Source organism: Podarcis cretensis, assembly GCF_951804945.1.
Source record: "Podarcis cretensis genome assembly, chromosome: 4".
Lineage (NCBI taxonomy): Eukaryota > Metazoa > Chordata > Lepidosauria > Squamata > Lacertidae > Podarcis > Podarcis cretensis.
The window spans coordinates 57,815,771-57,834,364 of NC_137173.1; the positions used below are offsets into that span (position 1 = coordinate 57,815,771).

The 18,594-nt window shown below is 42.4% G+C and overlaps 1 protein-coding gene across 2 annotated transcripts; it reads right to left on the bottom strand.

Annotated features, from left to right (window-relative positions):
- Positions 1 to 904: 904 nt before the first annotated feature.
- Positions 905 to 15,463, bottom strand: SIK1 (salt inducible kinase 1). Of its 2 annotated transcripts, none has more exons than XM_079974665.1 (14): positions 15,314 to 15,463; positions 14,356 to 14,586; positions 13,340 to 13,456; positions 11,074 to 11,137; positions 10,595 to 10,756; positions 10,094 to 10,218; positions 9,845 to 9,968; positions 9,043 to 9,266; positions 8,344 to 8,493; positions 7,669 to 7,791; positions 7,085 to 7,307; positions 5,326 to 5,601; positions 4,671 to 4,920; positions 905 to 3,872 (listed from the first exon to the last, which is right to left on the bottom strand). In XM_079974665.1, the coding sequence occupies exons 2-14, from the start codon at positions 14,506 to 14,508 to the stop codon at positions 3,467 to 3,469; spliced, it is 2,397 nt and encodes a 798-aa protein (XP_079830791.1). In that variant the 5' UTR covers positions 14,509 to 14,586; positions 15,314 to 15,463; the 3' UTR covers positions 905 to 3,466. The 2 variants fall into 2 exon arrangements, with proteins under 2 accessions (XP_079830791.1, XP_079830792.1); XM_079974666.1 differs by lacking the exon at positions 15,314 to 15,463 and adding an exon at positions 15,091 to 15,213.
- Positions 15,464 to 18,594: the final 3,131 nt, after the last annotated feature.

Below are 18,594 nucleotides of genomic sequence, written 5' to 3' on the forward strand. Positions count from 1 at the left end.
TGGATTTCTTGTGTGTTAACGTGCTACTGATTTAATCACAAGTCATTTGGCATTTATGCAGCCTTCCTATGGAATTTATTAGGTGACAGTTATTGCCCCATTTTTAGAAATCCATACTGAATATAATTTTATGACATTTCTACATCATAAATCCTTTTATTTGGACTTTAATACTAACTATATAAAATAGTAGGAGGAAGAGAGAGACTGACTGATTACTATACTTGATCCAGTGCATCACCTGGTGTGTTTTGTTATACTGAGTTTCACACAGACAGACTTTATATAATTTTCATCTCGACTCATTATGTTTCTGCAAATTTCTCCCCTAACCTTCTAGGTGTTCTTGGTGAAACTAGCTCCACGTAAGGTCCTAGGAGAGCAGCAGATGAGTATTTTTAATATCAAAAGTTGGCAACCCTATGAAGACCCCCAAAATCCATAAAATGTTAAGCCATAATAAATTTGTTAGTGCCAGATGAATTTTAGTTGCTTGCACTCAAGAGGATAGAATTGTACACAAAAAGAAAGACCTTGTATACATTCCAGTGACTGTGTGGAGACTGGGGATAGGACCAGGGAACATGGTTCTGTTTCCTTTTCCAAGTATTCCATATACCAGCCTTTCCCAACCTAGCGCCTTTCAGATGTTTTGGGCTACAACTCCCATCAGCCTCAGCTAGCACAGAGTTTTGGAAGCTGTAATCCAAAACACTCTGGAGGACACCAGATCAGGAAACACCGTCATATTTGTGTGGGGGTGGAAAACATCTGAGGAGCCCTTCTGTTTTCCATGGAAATAAAAGACTTTACAAAAAGATCAGCTGTAAGGGAAACCCAAATAGATGTATCTTTAAAAAAAAAAAACACCCCACTTTTTTAAAAAAAAGGATTGCAAGGCAGATTATTTCAACAACTGTTTATTTAAATATTAAATAAAACACAACTAATCATTTTGGTGTACATCTCTTTAACATAAGAAACAAAATGATCTCATCATGATAAAAAATAAAACTATACATCTTAATTAAACCAATCACATAGTGTATTTAAATAATCTATTGCATTGCAGTCTGCAAAACAGTACTGTCAAGAACACTACAAGGGGGAGGGAAAGGAGACACAAACCCTGAAATGTTGAAAATGACCTTTTTCTACTTCGGAATAGTTTCAAAGCATTTTCTATAGCAATTGGGGAGGGGGGGCTCAAGAAGTAAAGTGCTTGTCATTGCTTAGAACAAAAAGTTGTTTTTTGTGGCCTCTTGATCTATGGTAGAAAATAAAGTAAAAAGACAGAAATGGTTGGGGTGGGGAATGCAGTTCATAAAAGAACATGTTGCTACCGTTTTACGAAAATGAAGGCAACGTTGCTGCTTTGTGACGGATCTTGCTCCCACTCCTTGTAGCCACTCCTACAAACCACACACCAAACCGCCTTGCAAGTTAGCATGAGTCTGGTATTTTCTCTGCCGAAAGGCACCAGTCAGAGAGAAGGTTGTACAGAGTTATTTCCCTTCACCTTGGAGATTCCAGAACACAAAGCAGCAGCAGCAAACTGAAGACACGTCAATATAGATACTGTACACAGATAAAGAGGTTGAAAAGCCACAGATAGATCTATACAATTTTATCTCCCTCCTCACTACCACCACAGACAGACAGTCTTTGGCTTATTTATTTAAAAAAATAGCTTTTTTTTTCTTTTTCTTTTTTTACATATATAACACTGCAGGTTGCAAGAAGCAGTAGTAGTAACTTGAAGGCACCCCTGTGTTACATTTAGAGATGGGTCCTTAAAAGTATTAGACAGAATGAAGCTGTTTTCAGACATTTGAATGGTAATTTTGGCCAAGCTTGCTCACCTGCTACTGACAATTGATCTCCCACACTCTTTACCCCGCCAACTATGTATTAGGTCAAAGGAAGACCCGCTGTGATCTCCCTGCTCCCTGTGACATCCATTGCCAGGGTTCCACTAGTATCAACAAAAGCCATTCTCTGGTCAGAGGAAGCAAATGCCAGGGAACTCCAAAAAGCTTATTTCAAAAGCAAAGTAGTGTATATTGTCTTCTGAGTCCTATATGTGTGCACACACAGAGAGAGAATATTAAAACCGCAAATAAAAATGCCTAAAATAAAAACAACAAACCTCTCGTCTATTAGTATACAAAACAACAAAACCCAGAAGTTGTGCTGTTCATCTCACTTAAACTAGTTTGTTCAAAAAACGACTGTTTACGAAGAGTATCAAGTTGTGCTATCCTATTTCCTTTTGACTGTCAGTATAATTGTCACAACCTTTTGAATATTGCACGTTTCCCCAACGAGACGGTTCAGTTTGGACCCTGATAATGAAATGCATAAAAATCTTATTAGCAGCGGCATTAATTGTGTGCAGCACTGAGAGACATCCCATAGGCAACCTCAAAGCATTTGATAGTGCTTTTCAAGGGGTGGCAGTGGGAAGGGAGGTAAAAGAAGAATTTAAAAAGAAAGCCTTCCCACACAAGCACCTCTTAGCAATTCTGCTCCCATCACCTCTACAGTATTCCATGGGCATCTCCTCATTGATGCACAGACATTTTCCTACTGTTGAACCTCACCACCACCGGAAGAGAGAAAGGCAGGAACACAATTTGTAGTCTGGTAACAGAACCGCCAGAGGACAAATTAATTGCTTCTAATGAATACAAACTACCCTTAGCTGCTACAAGTGAGAGACTAAGCAGAAAAGTTCACAGTTTCCTCTTAAGGTATAAACCTTTGAGTAAGGGAGAATATAAAGTAAAGAGAGGTATTGGTTCCTTTAACAAGAGTATAAAAACAAATAATGCGTAAAAATTTTGTCATTATTCCCCTATCAACGATTAATGTGACACAAAAGCATCTGTGTTTATGTTTGTGGGTGGCGGTTTTTTCTTGCTTGTCGTCTTTAAGAAAAGAGGTAATTATCGTCTTCACAAATCCATAAACAAATATTGTGAATAGGGTGGCTCTGGTCCCTTCTTTGAAAAGCCTCCCCTGCTACACCACAACCATTGACAGCCATCAAAGTCTTGCATAACAGCAGAGCTGTATTGGCCTGACTTTAATACAGTACCAGAAAAGTGTTCTCCTGTGCCCTCCCCACCCCACCCCCACTTCCCTGTCATTCTTTTCTTCCAAAAACAAAAAAGGGTTTTTTTTTCTCCTTTCAGTTTCTGGTTACATTTGTTCAGTGCAAGTACAGTTGAAGCCAAAAGACGCAAGTATTGCTTTTTTCTTTTAGTTCTATAAAGTTCGGGGCTTTACTAAGCCAAATGGCCTCTTCACATATTTCAAACAGGTTATTGCTTCTGAGTTTTTACTGTTGCAAAAAAATAATAAAAATCACCCATCTGCAGATCGTAGCGAGAGCAGCACACTCTTCCAAAAGAGAGATGTGTGAATCACGAGAACTGGAGAGCAGGAAGCGGGGAGGGGAATCTTATTTGACTAAGACGAACTTCCCCATCTGGGTGGATGTAAGGTCCTCCATTTCAAAGTCCCCATGCTGCAAAGTAACTGCATCATAGCTCGGAGGTTGCACAGCAAAGCCATTCTGCTGAGAAAACATTGAGGCGATGGGGGAGACATTGCTACTGATGTGCAGGTGGGTGTCTAGGAGGTGAGCAGCTGAAGTTACTGGAGAAACACTGACTCCAAACAGGTGAGGCTGGAGAAACTGGGTGTTGCGGAAGGCAAACTCTAATGAGTTCTCGCTCTGCAGTTCGGAAAGGGGGAAGGAACTGGATGCTTTGCTTCCTGTAGTGTCAGGCATGAGGATGGTGTGCGACTGGGACACCTGAGAAGATTGGTGACAGGCTGGCTGGTGATGTTGTAACTGGAGCATTCTGGATACAAGAAAGAAGAGAGTGGAGAAGTTATCCATTTTTAATATGCTTCCTTGGGGTTGTTCTCACATTACAGCCTCTGTCCCTCACACCTTGGCATTAGAAGCATTTGTCTTTGCAAGTCATGACAGCGGATTTGGTGGGGGGAAAACATTCTTCTGCATGACTAAGCCATTGGTACAGAGTCTCCCTTGTGGGTTGCAGCCCTACACAGACATTCCATCTCTATGTGTGTGGTGGGAAATGGGGATCTTGCCAGCTTAGCCCATCCCATCCTCCGTGGTGTGCTTGCCTCACCCAAAATGCTGTTTGCAAGTTTAGCTATGTGTGTACAACCCAGCATGCACAGATCCTACCCACCCCACCATGCACACAGTTTGGATGTCTGCGCAGGACTCTGTGTGATGCAGAAGCAATGTAAGATGCTAAAAAGAATCCTTCCATGCCTGAAAATACTAAGAACGAATCTTATGACAACAGCTGGAATTCCTCCCACCCCCAATAACAATAATAATAAGCCCATTGAAAGCAGTGGGCTTCAGTTAGCCCTGGCTAACCTAAGCCCACCCATTTATGTTTAAACCTGAGCAACCCATTTAAGCAACCCATTTATGTTTAAACCTGAGCACCCTATATCGCAAACTGATGCTTTAAGTGGAGCTAGCGATGCTAGCATCGGATCACACATCATGTCCCAAAAGTGATGTGGAAAGTAAACAGCTCGTCTGTTTTCAGTGTGAAGGCAAGGTCATGATATACGAAGCTACTGTTACAATAGCCAGTGTGCTGCTCTCTCACCTCTGCTGCTGAAGCACCTCTTCAAGGAGGTTCCTGCTCTCTCTGCTGCTTACGCCGCTGCCACCATTTCCCCCGCTGCTGTATACGCAGGCACTCTGCTGAGAATGCTGGAAGGGACTCGTGCCGTTCCGTGCTACCCGAGCAGATGAGGACTGGCACACCTGGCGAGCGAGCCCTTTGATTTTATTCAGTCCCAGAAAACCTTTGGCTCTAGCATTCTTCCGTAGCTGCTGTCTAAACGCCTTCAAGCCTATAAAGCAAAGAAGAAGAAGGAGAGTTATAAATCTACCAGCATGACATGTTGACATTGTCTTTGGACACACACATTACTTGCACCTACTACAGACCTGCTGCAGATCATTTCCCCACCAATCAGGAACCTTGTACAAGAGCCACAGAAGACAAATAGAACCCAATTTTATCTGCCAAGCAGCTCCTCTTTTCCCAACTTCCATATCTTATAAACTGCACTGTTGCATTTTCAGGTTATTTCATGGGATGGGCAAATAAAATGTGTGCAGATGGTCTGTGCTAATCTTATGATGAAAGCAGGAGTCTGGCATATTGATTACAGAACTACAAAAAGCGAATACTTGATGTATCTACTGTGTGTGTTTATGGACTGGTATTGCTTACATAGCAAGGAAATAATTACCTTGAGTTAGTGAGGTATCAGATGCCCTCCTTCCTTCCTGGAAGCTGACCGGCAACAGAGAAGCACCACCCAGACAGCCCTGAGCCTGCAATACTGGTGTGTCCGAATGGGAAGTCGGAAACGATGATGTAACTCTGGCTGTCGCTGGGTGACCAAGCATCATCTGATCTTCCAAACAGTTGCTCAAAGCCACAGAGCCATCATTTGCTGATGAAGTGAGGCAGCTGTCAGAACTGGTTCCTTCCGTAGGGCTTGCGGAAGAGGAAATGACTATACCTACAAAAAGAAGCAGATGGGTTGGAAGAGACCGCCTGCAAAATGGATACAGGAAGTTAAAGAAGACTGTTGGAAATAAGATTAATCTCCCCACCTAAAGAAAATCTACCATTAACCAAAGCCTCAGACCACAATGCAAACAAGTATAAAACTCACAAGGCTTTGTACGTGGCAGGCGTGCCATCCCAGTTATAGCAGCAATGTAGTCTTGTAGGGTGATTTTATTGCTAAAGCAAGAAATAATACAATAGGGGATCCTTGCTCTATCAAGTGCAGCTGCAATAGTTATCTTGGTTTTAGGGCTTACATGGCCTTTTCCAGGGGACAGGATGAAGGTACGGGAATAGCGTTGACACTATTGTGGGTTTGTGTGGTGTGTGTTTAGTAAAGGTAGCACACAAATCATGGCAGGTTCCGTAGCTTACCAGGAGGGAGAAGGATGTGCTGGGGAGGTTAACCCGCCAGTGTGCTTGCACTGCACTAACCTCCCTGCCATCTCTTCCCTCTCCTCCCTGGAAAGCAACATCAACCTACCAGCCAAGAAGCTAGCATAGCTGGCTAGAACTCCGTGTCAGAGGCAAAATATCCTGCTTCCAAAAGCCATGGAATGCAGCGAGAGATGCAAACTGTTCACTAAGCTTCAAAAACACACCCCATAGCCACTGAAGATAGGCACCAAAGAGTGAAAACACACAATTTCCAAAGAAACTAGGGTGGGGAGGGAATGGGAACAGGGAAGAATAAAAAAAGTAAATAAAACAGTTAACAAAAACTATGGTCTGATGTTCAGACTTGCACTTTTAAATTAAATGGTTACATGAAGTGCTCTATTGTTTTGGGGAGCAACAGAGAACGAAGAGAGGGGGAATTAAAAGGTTTTAAGAGGGCATGGCTAGGGAAAGAGCCTGTTTTGCTTGTCTCAAGAAAAATAATAGGAAATGGCTTTATACAGAGTCAAGTAGCATTGCCTACAATGACAGGCAGCTGCTCTCTAGGATTTCAAGCACAAATCTCTCCTAGCTCTACCTGCAGACTTCCAGGATTGAACCAACAGCTCTGCTGCTGAGTTATTATATATTCTCAATGGTACTCATACCACCATCTTCCAACTATGGGAATCCCAGCTATGGGGCTCATATTTTGACAAAATGTTGACAAACACCGCAGCTACAATGCTTAAAAAAGGAAATTCTCTCTACAAAGATGATCATGCTTGGGTAAATGTCGTTCAGATTTCCAATAACCATTACATGTTTATTGTGTACTGGAAGGAAAAGCCCCATTCTGGAATAGGCCTATGAGAGTTACTTGGCTGTTTGGCTCCAAAGCCAAATTTTTTAAATAGCCTACTGTGAATAAATGCACTAAACAGAGGCACAAAAAAACTTTGGTGTCTGTCAACATGTTGTTTAAAGCACAAAAAGGAAACACTCTTCTACCCTCTATGTATATCCTGCGGTCTGCCCCTCTTGCAAACACTTACATGGTGGAGAACACTGATAAAAATGAGTTGTCACTTCAGCCAGCGTGTGCCTTCGGCTTGTGTTGATGGGGAGGCGAATGGGGTTGAAGGCTTTAATTTCCTCCTCCAGCTCTTTGTCTTGCCTGACCTCCTCACTGATGGTGGTTTCCAGGAGGCTGTTTGGAGAGATTGAGCGATTCCGAAAAAGACTGTTGAAGTTCGGGTCCACGGGAAAGAACATAGGCTGAAAGGTCAAAAAATACAGGAAGTGATAGAGTGCCCTTGTTTGGTTCTTCCCCACATTCCTCTCCCCAACGATCCCTTCATTATCATAGCTGCTTGGGTACCCTGTGGATTATGCCTCTATGATATCCTTCAAGGGATTTTTTATTCGGTTTTATGAATTTAACATGGGAGTGCAAAACAAATAAAAAGATGGATGGGGTGGCTATTTAAATGCATCCTAGACCTTTTTGCCCCCAGGTCTCTCTCTCTCTCTCTCTCTCTCTCTCTCTCTCTCACACACACACACACACACACACACACACACAGGCATGCACACTTCCTTCAATCAAACATGAAGTGAGGACGCTAGCAGCACCAACCTGTAATGGGTTGTTTATGTCGCAATCCATTTCTGCCTGCAAGGGCGACTGAATCAGATTCTGGGGCTGCTGGTAGAACAGAGATGATCTCAAGGTCTCGCTGGCAAGGCTGTCCTGAGGCAACTGAAGCCAAAGAAGGATTGAGAGAACAGTCATTACCAACCGCTCTTGTAACCAGAACAAATACATTAAGCTTGAAAGGCTGCACGGGTATGGATCAATATGAAAGGATGAATTAATTTGCTCTTCAATAAATACATATCCATACAGAGTTCCAAGTAATACAGAGGCTAGGACATTGCACAGGATGCAGCTCCCGTCTGCTTAATGCTTCACAGACGGAGATTTCCTGCAGCCTATAGTTTTTACACTTGTATAATTCATTCTACATCCTCCTGAGTGCTTGCAGAATTTTGGTTTTAAACCTGAAGCAAGCCACGTTTCCTGTCAACACTGAGGACGGGTACAAGAGACCTCCTCCCCACCCGCTTCCTATCCCCTGCTGAAAAATGTCCTTTGATCTCAGGCATAAAAAGAAACATGAGGAAAATGCCACTCTTGGTCACACAAAATATAAGCTACTGCCCCAGAAGCAGAATATGCAGCAGAATATATACTTCTTAGAAGGACAGAGAGGAACTGGTGTGACCTTATGAAGACAGCGCATCATTTTACCTCAATGCTGCTGAAGTCTGAGCTCCTTGGCCTTTGCTGACGGCTGCTTACTGGGCGATTTGACAACTGATTGCTTCGGTACTCCTTGAGACGCTCCAGGAGAAGGTAATAAATTGCAGCGAAGTGATTGTAGCTGCTGTTTAGTAGAGACTAGAGGAGACAGGAGAGAGAAAGGCAGCTGTTAATAGATTGCTTGGTTCAAAAGGGGAGTGCCATCTCTTCGCTAAAGGTCAGAAGGTCAAGACGCGTTTACTTGGAAGAATGAGCCCCCGAAATTAAGAGGGATTCTACAAAATGATGCATTTAAAATAGAGGGGTTGGGATGTGTGCATTATCAGAAGCAACGCAAGCCCATTCTCAGAAGACAAAAAAACCTTGGTCATGTGTGCTTTCAAGTTACGTCTCATATGTCCCATATTTCCCTCTTATCAGCCAGGTATGTCTGCAGCCTAATAATTCAGTCTCGTGCCTATAGTGCCATATTTGAGAAGCACCCTGCCTGGTTTCCAGATAACGTGGAAGAAATTCTACCAAGCAACACACCACTTTTTAGCACCACCGCAACATGGGGCACCATTTTCAAAATTTGAAATCTAAATGGGAAACATATTACCCTTTCCTATAGAGCACAATGTCTATTCCAATATTTTATAAGGGACAAGGGCTTCTCCGATGCCAAACATGTAGCTAAGGGCTCACCTCAACTGTTCTCTGCCTATCAATCCCAAGAGTATGCATGATCCCAAGGACTTGTTCGTTGTAGTCACCCAGGTTAGAGTTGTAGTTATGCATGGAGAATGACAAAGACTGCTGCTGCTGAAGGGAAGGGTCTGCCTGCATCCACTTGTGCTGCTTTATTTGGGCAATTGTGATTCGTTTTGTGGGATCTACAACCAGCATTCGTCGAATCAGCGTTTCACAGTCTGTTGAAAGACAAGACACAAAACCGAAACATGAATATAGATATTAAGAGGCAAGACACATCACTGAAAGCTAAACTAGTGGCACTACTTTTTATCCTTACTCATAAAAGAGCACCAAACAACTGTCTGATAACCCAAGGTAAATCTATCTTCATGGCTATTTTGCAATTGTATCACATACCACTCAAAAGAGTTTAAGCTGTTTTTGAGTCTATATGCTGAAAAAGATGAAAAATTAACTTGTTCTTTTTTCCACAGCATGAGCAAGATGTAAGTTATTGGGGAACTGTAGCAAACTGCCCCTTTTCATTAAATAAAATATAAGCCACTACAGCCAGAGTGTCATCCTCTTCTACACAGATTTGCCTTTGTACATGTCAAAGAAAATCTACCTGGGAAATGTATGTTTTCACTATCAACATAGATCTAAAGGGTTCATCTAAACACCAAAAACAGGATTATAAAAGACAAAAGCTTTTATCTGGAAAATATGGTTCAAAACCTAAAAATCTGACAAATAACTAGGAAACAGGAAAGGAATTGTGGATTTCTAATGCCAGAAAGATTGGTAAACACACCTTGTGACATGAAGTAGGGAATGCGGAATCGTCCTTCGAGCACCCTTTGTCTTAAAGATGGCAGATTGGGTCCATCAAATGGCAGAGAGCCACAGACAAGGACATAAAGCACAACGCCAAGGCTCTGCCAAGAAATAAAAACAGTGCAATACATGAATGCCTGAAATGCAGTCAGCGAAGTTTGTCAAGCATCACCATCTTGGAAAATTAATACACAACCAGAAATCTAATACAGAATGCAATACCTACCCATATATCAAGATGCGGACCTTCATATTCCTTTCCTTCAAAGACTTCAGGGGCTGCATAAGGTGGGCTCCCACACCACGTAGAGAGAGGCTCTCCAGATTTGTAGAAGTTTCCAAACCCAAAGTCTGTAGAGGAAGATGAATGAAATATTGCTTTATATTTTTAAAAATACACTTGTAATTAAAGCAAGCAGGGGCACTGCAAGGGACCTCTATGTATTTGTTTTGTTTTTGTATTTCAATATTGGATTTTATTCTTTTATTTATTGTGAGCTGTTCAGAGAAAATATGTCACTGAGCAGCTTATATAAATCCAGTAAATAAATAAATTGCACCTATACTTCTTTGCTAAGTATTATATATAATCCATTCAGCAGGTTCATAAACATAGAATTTCAAAGGTTCAGTCTATTGCGGCATCACACAAAGAAGTTGTTCATACAAGGATTTCATGAAGCCCTACTAAGTTTTTTAGTGACATCATCTGTGCAACCATTCTCACCTGCAAGCTTGATGTTCATGTTAGAGTCTAACAACAGGTTCTCCGTTTTGAGGTCTCTGTGCACTATATGATGACTGTGGCAATATTCTACAGCTGAAAGGATCTGCCAGAACTTCTTCCGTGCTTCACTCTCACTCAGGTGACCATGGGAAGTCAAGTGATCTGCCAAAGACAATGACAAAAAATCCTCAGCTTCTGTACCCTCATAAAACAACATGCCCACAAAGAAATTCCCATTATTTGGACTTCAGCTAATTAAGGAATTCATTTATATCAGGCTTTGCAGCCTAGACCAGACAAATACTTGTCTGTTCAAAGCACAGTTATCTGAAGTAGAGTGTAACCCATATAATCCTATGTCTGTAGAAGTCTGCAGATAAACAAAGCCCACATTTATCCAAATGCTAAGATGCATGCTCCTCACCCAACATTCAAGTTACTAAGGAAGTGTCTACTGCTATGCTTTGATAAGTACTTACCAAACATTTCTCCATTTTTTGCAAATTCAGTTACAATGTAAAGCATATCTTTTGTCTCCATAACCTAATAAGGGTATAGAGGGAGAGGAGAAAGAGAGAAGGGGGGAAAAAACCAGAATGCATTAAAGATACAGGCCTTTAAAATATTTAATATACTTTGAATATCAAATGCATTTGCTCCACAGAAAAGAGCTAAACGAAAAGACCAGGCTTCCCTGCATGAACCTAATATTGTTTCCATACAGAGATACTTCAATAGCATCCACCTCTTCCTTCAATGTCCATAATTTATTACATTAACGTATATTAACTACACAGGCGTATCATGTTATTTAAGGACCGTTAACAGGACTCGTGATCTCACTGTTAGGAAGCAGGTGACCGACACATTCAGAAGGTGGAACAAAAAGCAAACAAGAACTATCCAAGCGCCCCTTTCACACTTGGTATTGTGTTCACTTGGTATTATTATTCACTCAGTAAGTTACTAGACGTGCCTGTCTATCCATAACAGCTTCCTCTGTGTGCACAGCTATTTCTCAACATCCATCAACACTGAAGTGTGAATGGCAATTTCAGTATCAATTTATTTCTAAAAGGCATTACCGCCTGCAAAATAAGTTTAAAATGACCTAAAGCATTTTTTAAAATATGGTTCAAATTCTTTCAAAAAAAATAAATGTAACACGTTGCTCCCCGAGACTGCCTCTCCTGCTTTACAGCATCAAATGATAAATATAAAACATCCATCAAAGACAGCTCTCCCAAACAGAACTGTACTTTCTGGTTCAGTAAATTCTGGCTTACAAAAAAGGATTAAGAACCACAAAGCAGCATCAGTGTCTTTTCAGAAACTATATTTTTTAAGATTCTGCAATGAGGTTTGACTATCAAAGGCAGAGAAAGGCGCTCTCATCCCACATATAAACATAATGAAAAATATAAATTTTAAATATATATACACAGAAAGAAGTGACAGGAAAGAGTAAGACATTTAAAATGTTCTGGGAAAGAGGCCAATTGGATTAAAATTAGACAGTGCTGTTGAAACTAAGTCAACACTATCCTTCCACCCCCAAATTGGCATTTCACCTAATTCCTGCAGCTCAGACTCCTCCACCAAAGGGGTGCATCAAAAAATGAACACAGAAAAGACGTGTAGGTAGAAATACTATCCTCTCCTCCTCAGAAAAACAGCTTCTAAAAACACTTTTCTGGTTCAGCTGAGTAGCCTAATTCAGCAATGAGAGGATTTAAACAATATTCAATGCCTGAAATATTATTTTGACCTGGACTATTTTATAGAAAGGAAATAAAAATTATCTGTCAGGTAGGTAGAGTGATGACAAATAGACCTAAATATGTGTTACAGCAGTTCATACTGGAGCCATATATGTGTACTTTAAAAATAATACTGCCACCAAAACAAGTTTCTCACTGGCTCTGCTTTTCATATTTGCGAAGCTTATCCTTGCTCATCTTCCCAAAGATATTTTCTAGGCATCTTATATTATGGCAATTGTTACTGTACACTGAACTTAAGAGCAGCTATATTCTTAAGCCACGTTTAACATTTTCTTCTTCCTTAGACAAAAAGTCACTCATCACCTTCCTCTTAAATCCAAAGGTGCTCTTTAAGATGATTAAGAGGAACTTCCACCAAACACTAATTAGATAAGATGTTTAGCATTTGTAAATTCAATTCTGCTCACCAGATGCAGAGTACATCAGTTTTTGTTCTTTTTTTAAGAAATGCATGTGCTGAAAATACAACTGAGCTAGAACAAATTGCATAGTATTTCACTGTGGCTTTTGAAGTTCCTAAAACCAAGATTTTAAGAAAACTTCCTGACCCTAAACACATTTACTCAGACAAAGCCCAATTTCAACTAGTAATTCAAATAATCAGCACTGTAAGTAGAGGTTTGATTGTGGTTTTGAAAATTCTATAAGCAGAGAAGTATTTTCATCGTGTAAAAGCACAAGGGGATTTTAGTTATGTATGCCTACCCAGCACACCTAGCACATCAAATGATTTGCAGTCACATTTGAACAATTTATAACTGTTTGAATTGATTTTGAAAACAAAATAACAACCTTCCTAAATATTTAGATAAGAAATACTTTGTCACTTTGTTCCAGCACTGTTTAGAAAAGCAATGTTAATTCATTTCCTGTTGGAAGCATGTGCATTTTAAGATCATTAGCAGCCAAAGCCATAAGGATAAGTCTAATAGCCAGGTAGTGATCAGAACTTATCTCTTACCTGATACAGCTTGATAATGTGGGGGTGGTTCAAAAGCTTCATAATCTGAACCTCTCGATAGATTTTCTCCAAATTGCTTGAATCTAACCGTGTTTTGTCAATAATTTTTATTGCAACCTATAGTTTCAAGAAAACAAACCCAGAACACTTGTAAAATATGGTTTTATACTACTGCACAACATACAAGTACAAATAAAAAAATGTTTTGAAAAACGAATCATATTTGAGAAAGTTAGGGGATCAACAAATGCAATAATAACACAAAGACTCGTTCATTGACTATCCATTTCATTGGAACCAACAGGACTTGTAAACAGGTAAAAGTGAATGCAGCACGATTGTAAACGTGTTTACTTAGAAGTGTCACTAAATTCAACTTACTTACTCCTTAAACTATGCTTAAAGACTGCTACACTTAGAAATCAAAGTGCCAGTCACTGAATTTAACTAAAATGGCAATCACCCCCGATGTTCCATGTTTTATAATATATTGTCTAGTCCAGATTCAAGAAAATAGATCAGAAATTCAGCATATATAATTAAACTCACTCTCTATCTATCTCTCTCTCTCTCTCTCTCTATATATATATATATATATATATATAAAATTTCAAAGCTTTCAGTATTTTGATCCAAATCACATATCCCACTAAAGTTCTAGAAAGGTAATGTAAGCTGGAGTTGCACTACACAGCTTATTTCAAAAACTTACAACTACCTAGGAATAGCAACTAAGACACCATGTCTTCAGTTTGTTTTAACTATGTCAACAAAAATAGTGAAGAGAGCACTAATCACCAATACTTCCAAATTAATTTTGAAGTGATTTCAATGTGCAAATTGAACTGCTGCTATTTTAACTACATTCTATTATACAGTCTACTCCAGGGAGTTTCTCTTAATGTACCTAGTTTAGTCCTTATCTGTGGAAACAGAAACCCCCACAGAGGAATACTACCAGCTCTTTAAAGTTGATTTTCTATACAGATCAAGGCAGCAAACATCAACACACCCACCTGCGTTTTGGTGACTCTGTGTCTGGCCAGTTTTACTACAGCAAAATTGCCTTTTCCCAAGGTCCTCTCAATATCATAGAATCCGACCCGAAGAGGCCTTTGCTGGCTGTGGCTTGAGGTGGGGACAGTTGTATAATCTGACATGATCACCATGGTTTGATTTTGGTGAGTGACAAATGCTATTTAGAAATGTCTACATAAGCCTTCCTCTTCCGAGACTGGAATCTGCACCTGCAAGACGACAAATAAAGTTCCAGTGAATTTTTCAGTGAATTATAATATATATATATAAAATCTGCCCCACTGAGGCTCTACCAAATTGCCTCAAACTTCAGAAGTTAGTCCTGAGGACTTTTCAACTTGGAGAAAGTGCAACTGACTCTTTCAAAGCTTGCCTAAGATGACTACACAATAAAGGCAATGAAAGGTACTTTTGCAGCTTAAAAAATTAGCAATAAGTAGCAGAAAAGTGCTGGGCAAGTTCTGTCTAGGATGAGGGAAGAAACCCGTTCCAGGATCATCTGAAAAACTAACTTCTGCGCCCGATCCATTCAAGTTTCACTAACAATGAATGGGACGGGAACTGGGGGGCGTTAAGACGAGCGCCGCGCAAATCCCCTACGGCTTGGCGAGTCTTGCAGCTTGGGAACGTCGCCTGGACTATTCACAAGACGACCGTCATTTATACTATATACATATATACGGATATACAGAAACGCTCCACTAAAAAGCTACCATGGGGCTGCAGCAAGGGCTTCCCTCAAAGCAGCCGCCGTCCCGGGAGGCAGAGAGAGACTAGGCTACCCAGACTGTGGGGAGCCCGGGAATGCCCCCGAGGACGGAGCATAAAAGCCACGAGGCGGAGGCGCCGCGGGAAATTCCCCTCGGAAAACTTGCCCCGAGTCAGCGCAGCGCCGGCTGCGAGCGTCTCCCCGCGCGCCTCGCTCTCCGACTCTACCTTGCGCTAGGCGGGCTGGCTGGCGGGCTGACTGCTGCTGCCGCCGTCGCCGCCGCCTCCTGCTCCGCGCCCGCCCGCCTGCCTGCCAGGCTCCCAGGCTGCTGCTGCTGCTGCTCTCCCTGCTGCCCTCGCGCTCTGTGTGTGCCGGAGCCAGAGGAGCACGCGGGAAGCCCTCCCTCCGCCCCCTCCGAAAACCGAGACAGGCCCATTGACGTCACTTTGACGCCAGAGCGACGCGCGATCAAGCGCGAGGCTGAATGAGAAGGGAGAGAGAGACATCCAGCCGTTGCCAAGAGACGGGCGGCTCTGACGCGCGCCCAGATGGGCCCGTCGCCCTGGAGATGGGGAAGGTGGGGTGACGTTAGCGCCGAGAGAAAGGGAGAGGGAGGGAGCGAGAGGAGGAGGAGGAACGGCCCTCCCCGCTCGAACCGCACCACGTGACCGTTTGTTATCATTGCAGGGGTCGCCCCCTGTCGGAGCCGCAGCGCCTCCAATTAACCCGTCCGGCGCCGGAACTCAGCCTAGGCCCTTTCTCTCTTTTCCCCCCTTTCCTTTGTTAACCCCTTGTGCCCCGGAGCCCAGTGTCAGATTGGGCGCGTGGAACCCTACGGACTCCACTGCGTGAGAATGTAAGAGACCGTGTGCAAAGGGCGACCGGAGAGCGGGGCTGCTTGGCAGTTAACGGTCGCACGTGCACCGCCTCACCCGAGACCCCGATTAACCCCGTAGGCGCCAGTGGGGCGGATTTAACCTCTTGGCCGACGCAGCAAAGCGAGGCGGGCAGGCAGGGCGGTGTCGCCCCATCCATGTGCACCGAAATAGGATTAGGCAGCTTCACGCACCGGCACCCAAGGCAGGGATTAAACCTGGCCGCGGCTCTGAGAGGCTAGGCTGGCAGGAATGGCCTCTCCTCGGGGGCAGCCAGGGGCAGCTCGGCTCCTCGCCCGCCCCGGGGGGGATGAGGCCTGTGGGGGGTGATCGCCGGTTGAGGGGGGAGGCGCCTGTTGAAAGTTGGCTTTGAACCCCCCTCGAAAAAGGTCTGGGCTCTCGGGCATATACGATTTATTTTTTGTTTTGATTTTTGGAACCACGTGTCAAGGGATTTGGAAGCCGCGTGTGTCAAGTGACCCTCGGGGCGCTTAAAATCGGACCAAAGAGACCTCGGCTTCCAAAAGCGCCCAAGAAGATGTGCTTTTCCCTCCTCGCATCTCCCGATAAGGGATGGAGAACAAGGAGCCTCGGCGCCCACAACTCCGCGAAGATGGGACCGGCGGCCACCAAATTTAAAACAACAAACCACCCCCGCCCCGAAACAGTTAAACGTGCCTTGTAGATCCAGTGCTTCATTTTTTATGTGCTGCGTGCACAAATAATAAACGGGCTGCAAGCAAAATCCCCGGCGTGACCTTGACAGTTTGTCCTGCCTGGATTCAGTTTGCGTGGGTCACCTTGCCCCAACTCTTATAATGCCATTTAAATTGGCCGAGAGCTCGTGCAATGTGGCAGCGGGCCAGGAGTCCAAAGGCTGCTTTCAATTGCCCGGAGTGGAGAAGAATGCAGCAAAACCTCCGAATGAGAGTGGAGAATCACCCCAGCCCAAAATTTAGCCATCAGCAACGTCATTTTGGGGTGAGGTGATGCAGAAGCTGTGGCTTGGTAGAGAATTCTGTATACTTAATGTGTGTGTGTATATATATATATATATATATGTAGTCAACTCAGTTCCATGGTTTATGGCATGTGCTCCCTCTATGCAGCTCTAGCCAATTTATACATTTTTCATTTCATTTGGGGGTTTCCCCCCTCCCTTTGAATTATTAGCATAATCACAACTATATTAAAAAAAAAAACACAGAAGGAACATAACAAAAATCAGGGAAATTTTGAGACTGAGACAAATTGATATATAAATGTTATATAAAATTTATTATGGTGTTTAAAACAACAACAACCAACTACAACATCACGAGCATATCCTGGACATATTTTTTCTTAGAGAGAAGGAGAGGTCAATATTTCATTGCTTAGCAGTAAAATTTAGGTAGGAATTCTGTGCACATTTACTCCATGGAAATAAAAATTAAAAAATCATTTGTACCCACTGCATGGTTCCTACACAGCTGTCTTCCAGTGAGCCAAGTTAAAATTAGGTTGCAAGGACAAGAGTGTAGGTGTGACAGAAACAAGACATGGCCTTAGCAGAATAGACATCTGGGAGTTTTGAGTGTTTGGGCTGCTAGACACAAACTTGATCAATGACCTTGGACTTTACTTGACCTATCTTTGTGATGGAGGTAATGAGATGTACCTGTTCAGTGATGATCAGTTAGTGTCTGAACAGTGCTCAAAGAACCTCATGTGAAATAACAGGTGAATATTCCTGATTATTAGGAAACAAAACTCACTGTTCTCATTGAAGCACTTGAAACCTAACAAAACAACATGTACAAGCACAGTGGCTGCAAATGAACAATTCCCTAGAAGTGATTACGAGTGAGATACATTGTGACAGGCTATGTTTCATCCCCTTGAAACACTGGCAAGAGACTGTCCTAAACAAAGTTACACCTGGAAAAAGGCAGGAGTTTACTGTAGTCATAAAATAAACGGATTTGTCACCCAGGAATGGATGATATTGAGCAGCTCAGCATAACTGGTAAAATGATCTATTATGGCACATTACACAGGAGTGACGCCCATTGGAGTCTTAGGTTTATCCTGGGGACCCTTGTATCTTTCTAGAATTAATTCCTTCAAGTGGGGCTTGCAACACAATGTTACAGTGTGGAATGTTGCTGTCTAGTGTTTCCATTGCATGCCAATTCCATACCTTCCCCCGATTTCCCCCGCCCTGCAACCAGCTTGCACTTCGTGCCCACTGAGCTTGCTCAGTCTTCAATGGGAAACTTTGTGTGGTGTTATATATGGAGGAACACACTTGTGCTCAACTCCAGCTACATTAAATTATTTCATTGCTCAATTGAGGTCTATGGGAAGCTCTCACTTTCTGAGCCTCACAACATAAATAAATAGCTCTTGGGTGAACCAGGACCTATTCAGACAACAAAATTATTATTATGTATACATCATATGTGTATATGTGTGTGTTTATCCATCCTCCTGTTCCAACCACTCCATTCAGCCACTGTTCTGTCCTCCTCTCCCACCCAGTTAGAGTTTGTTTACTCTCAGTCTCTCAGTATTCTATATTGAATTATTATGGTTGGGGTAGGACCTTGAGGTTTACCCCCTGCAACTTTTTGCAATTCTGCATATCTCAG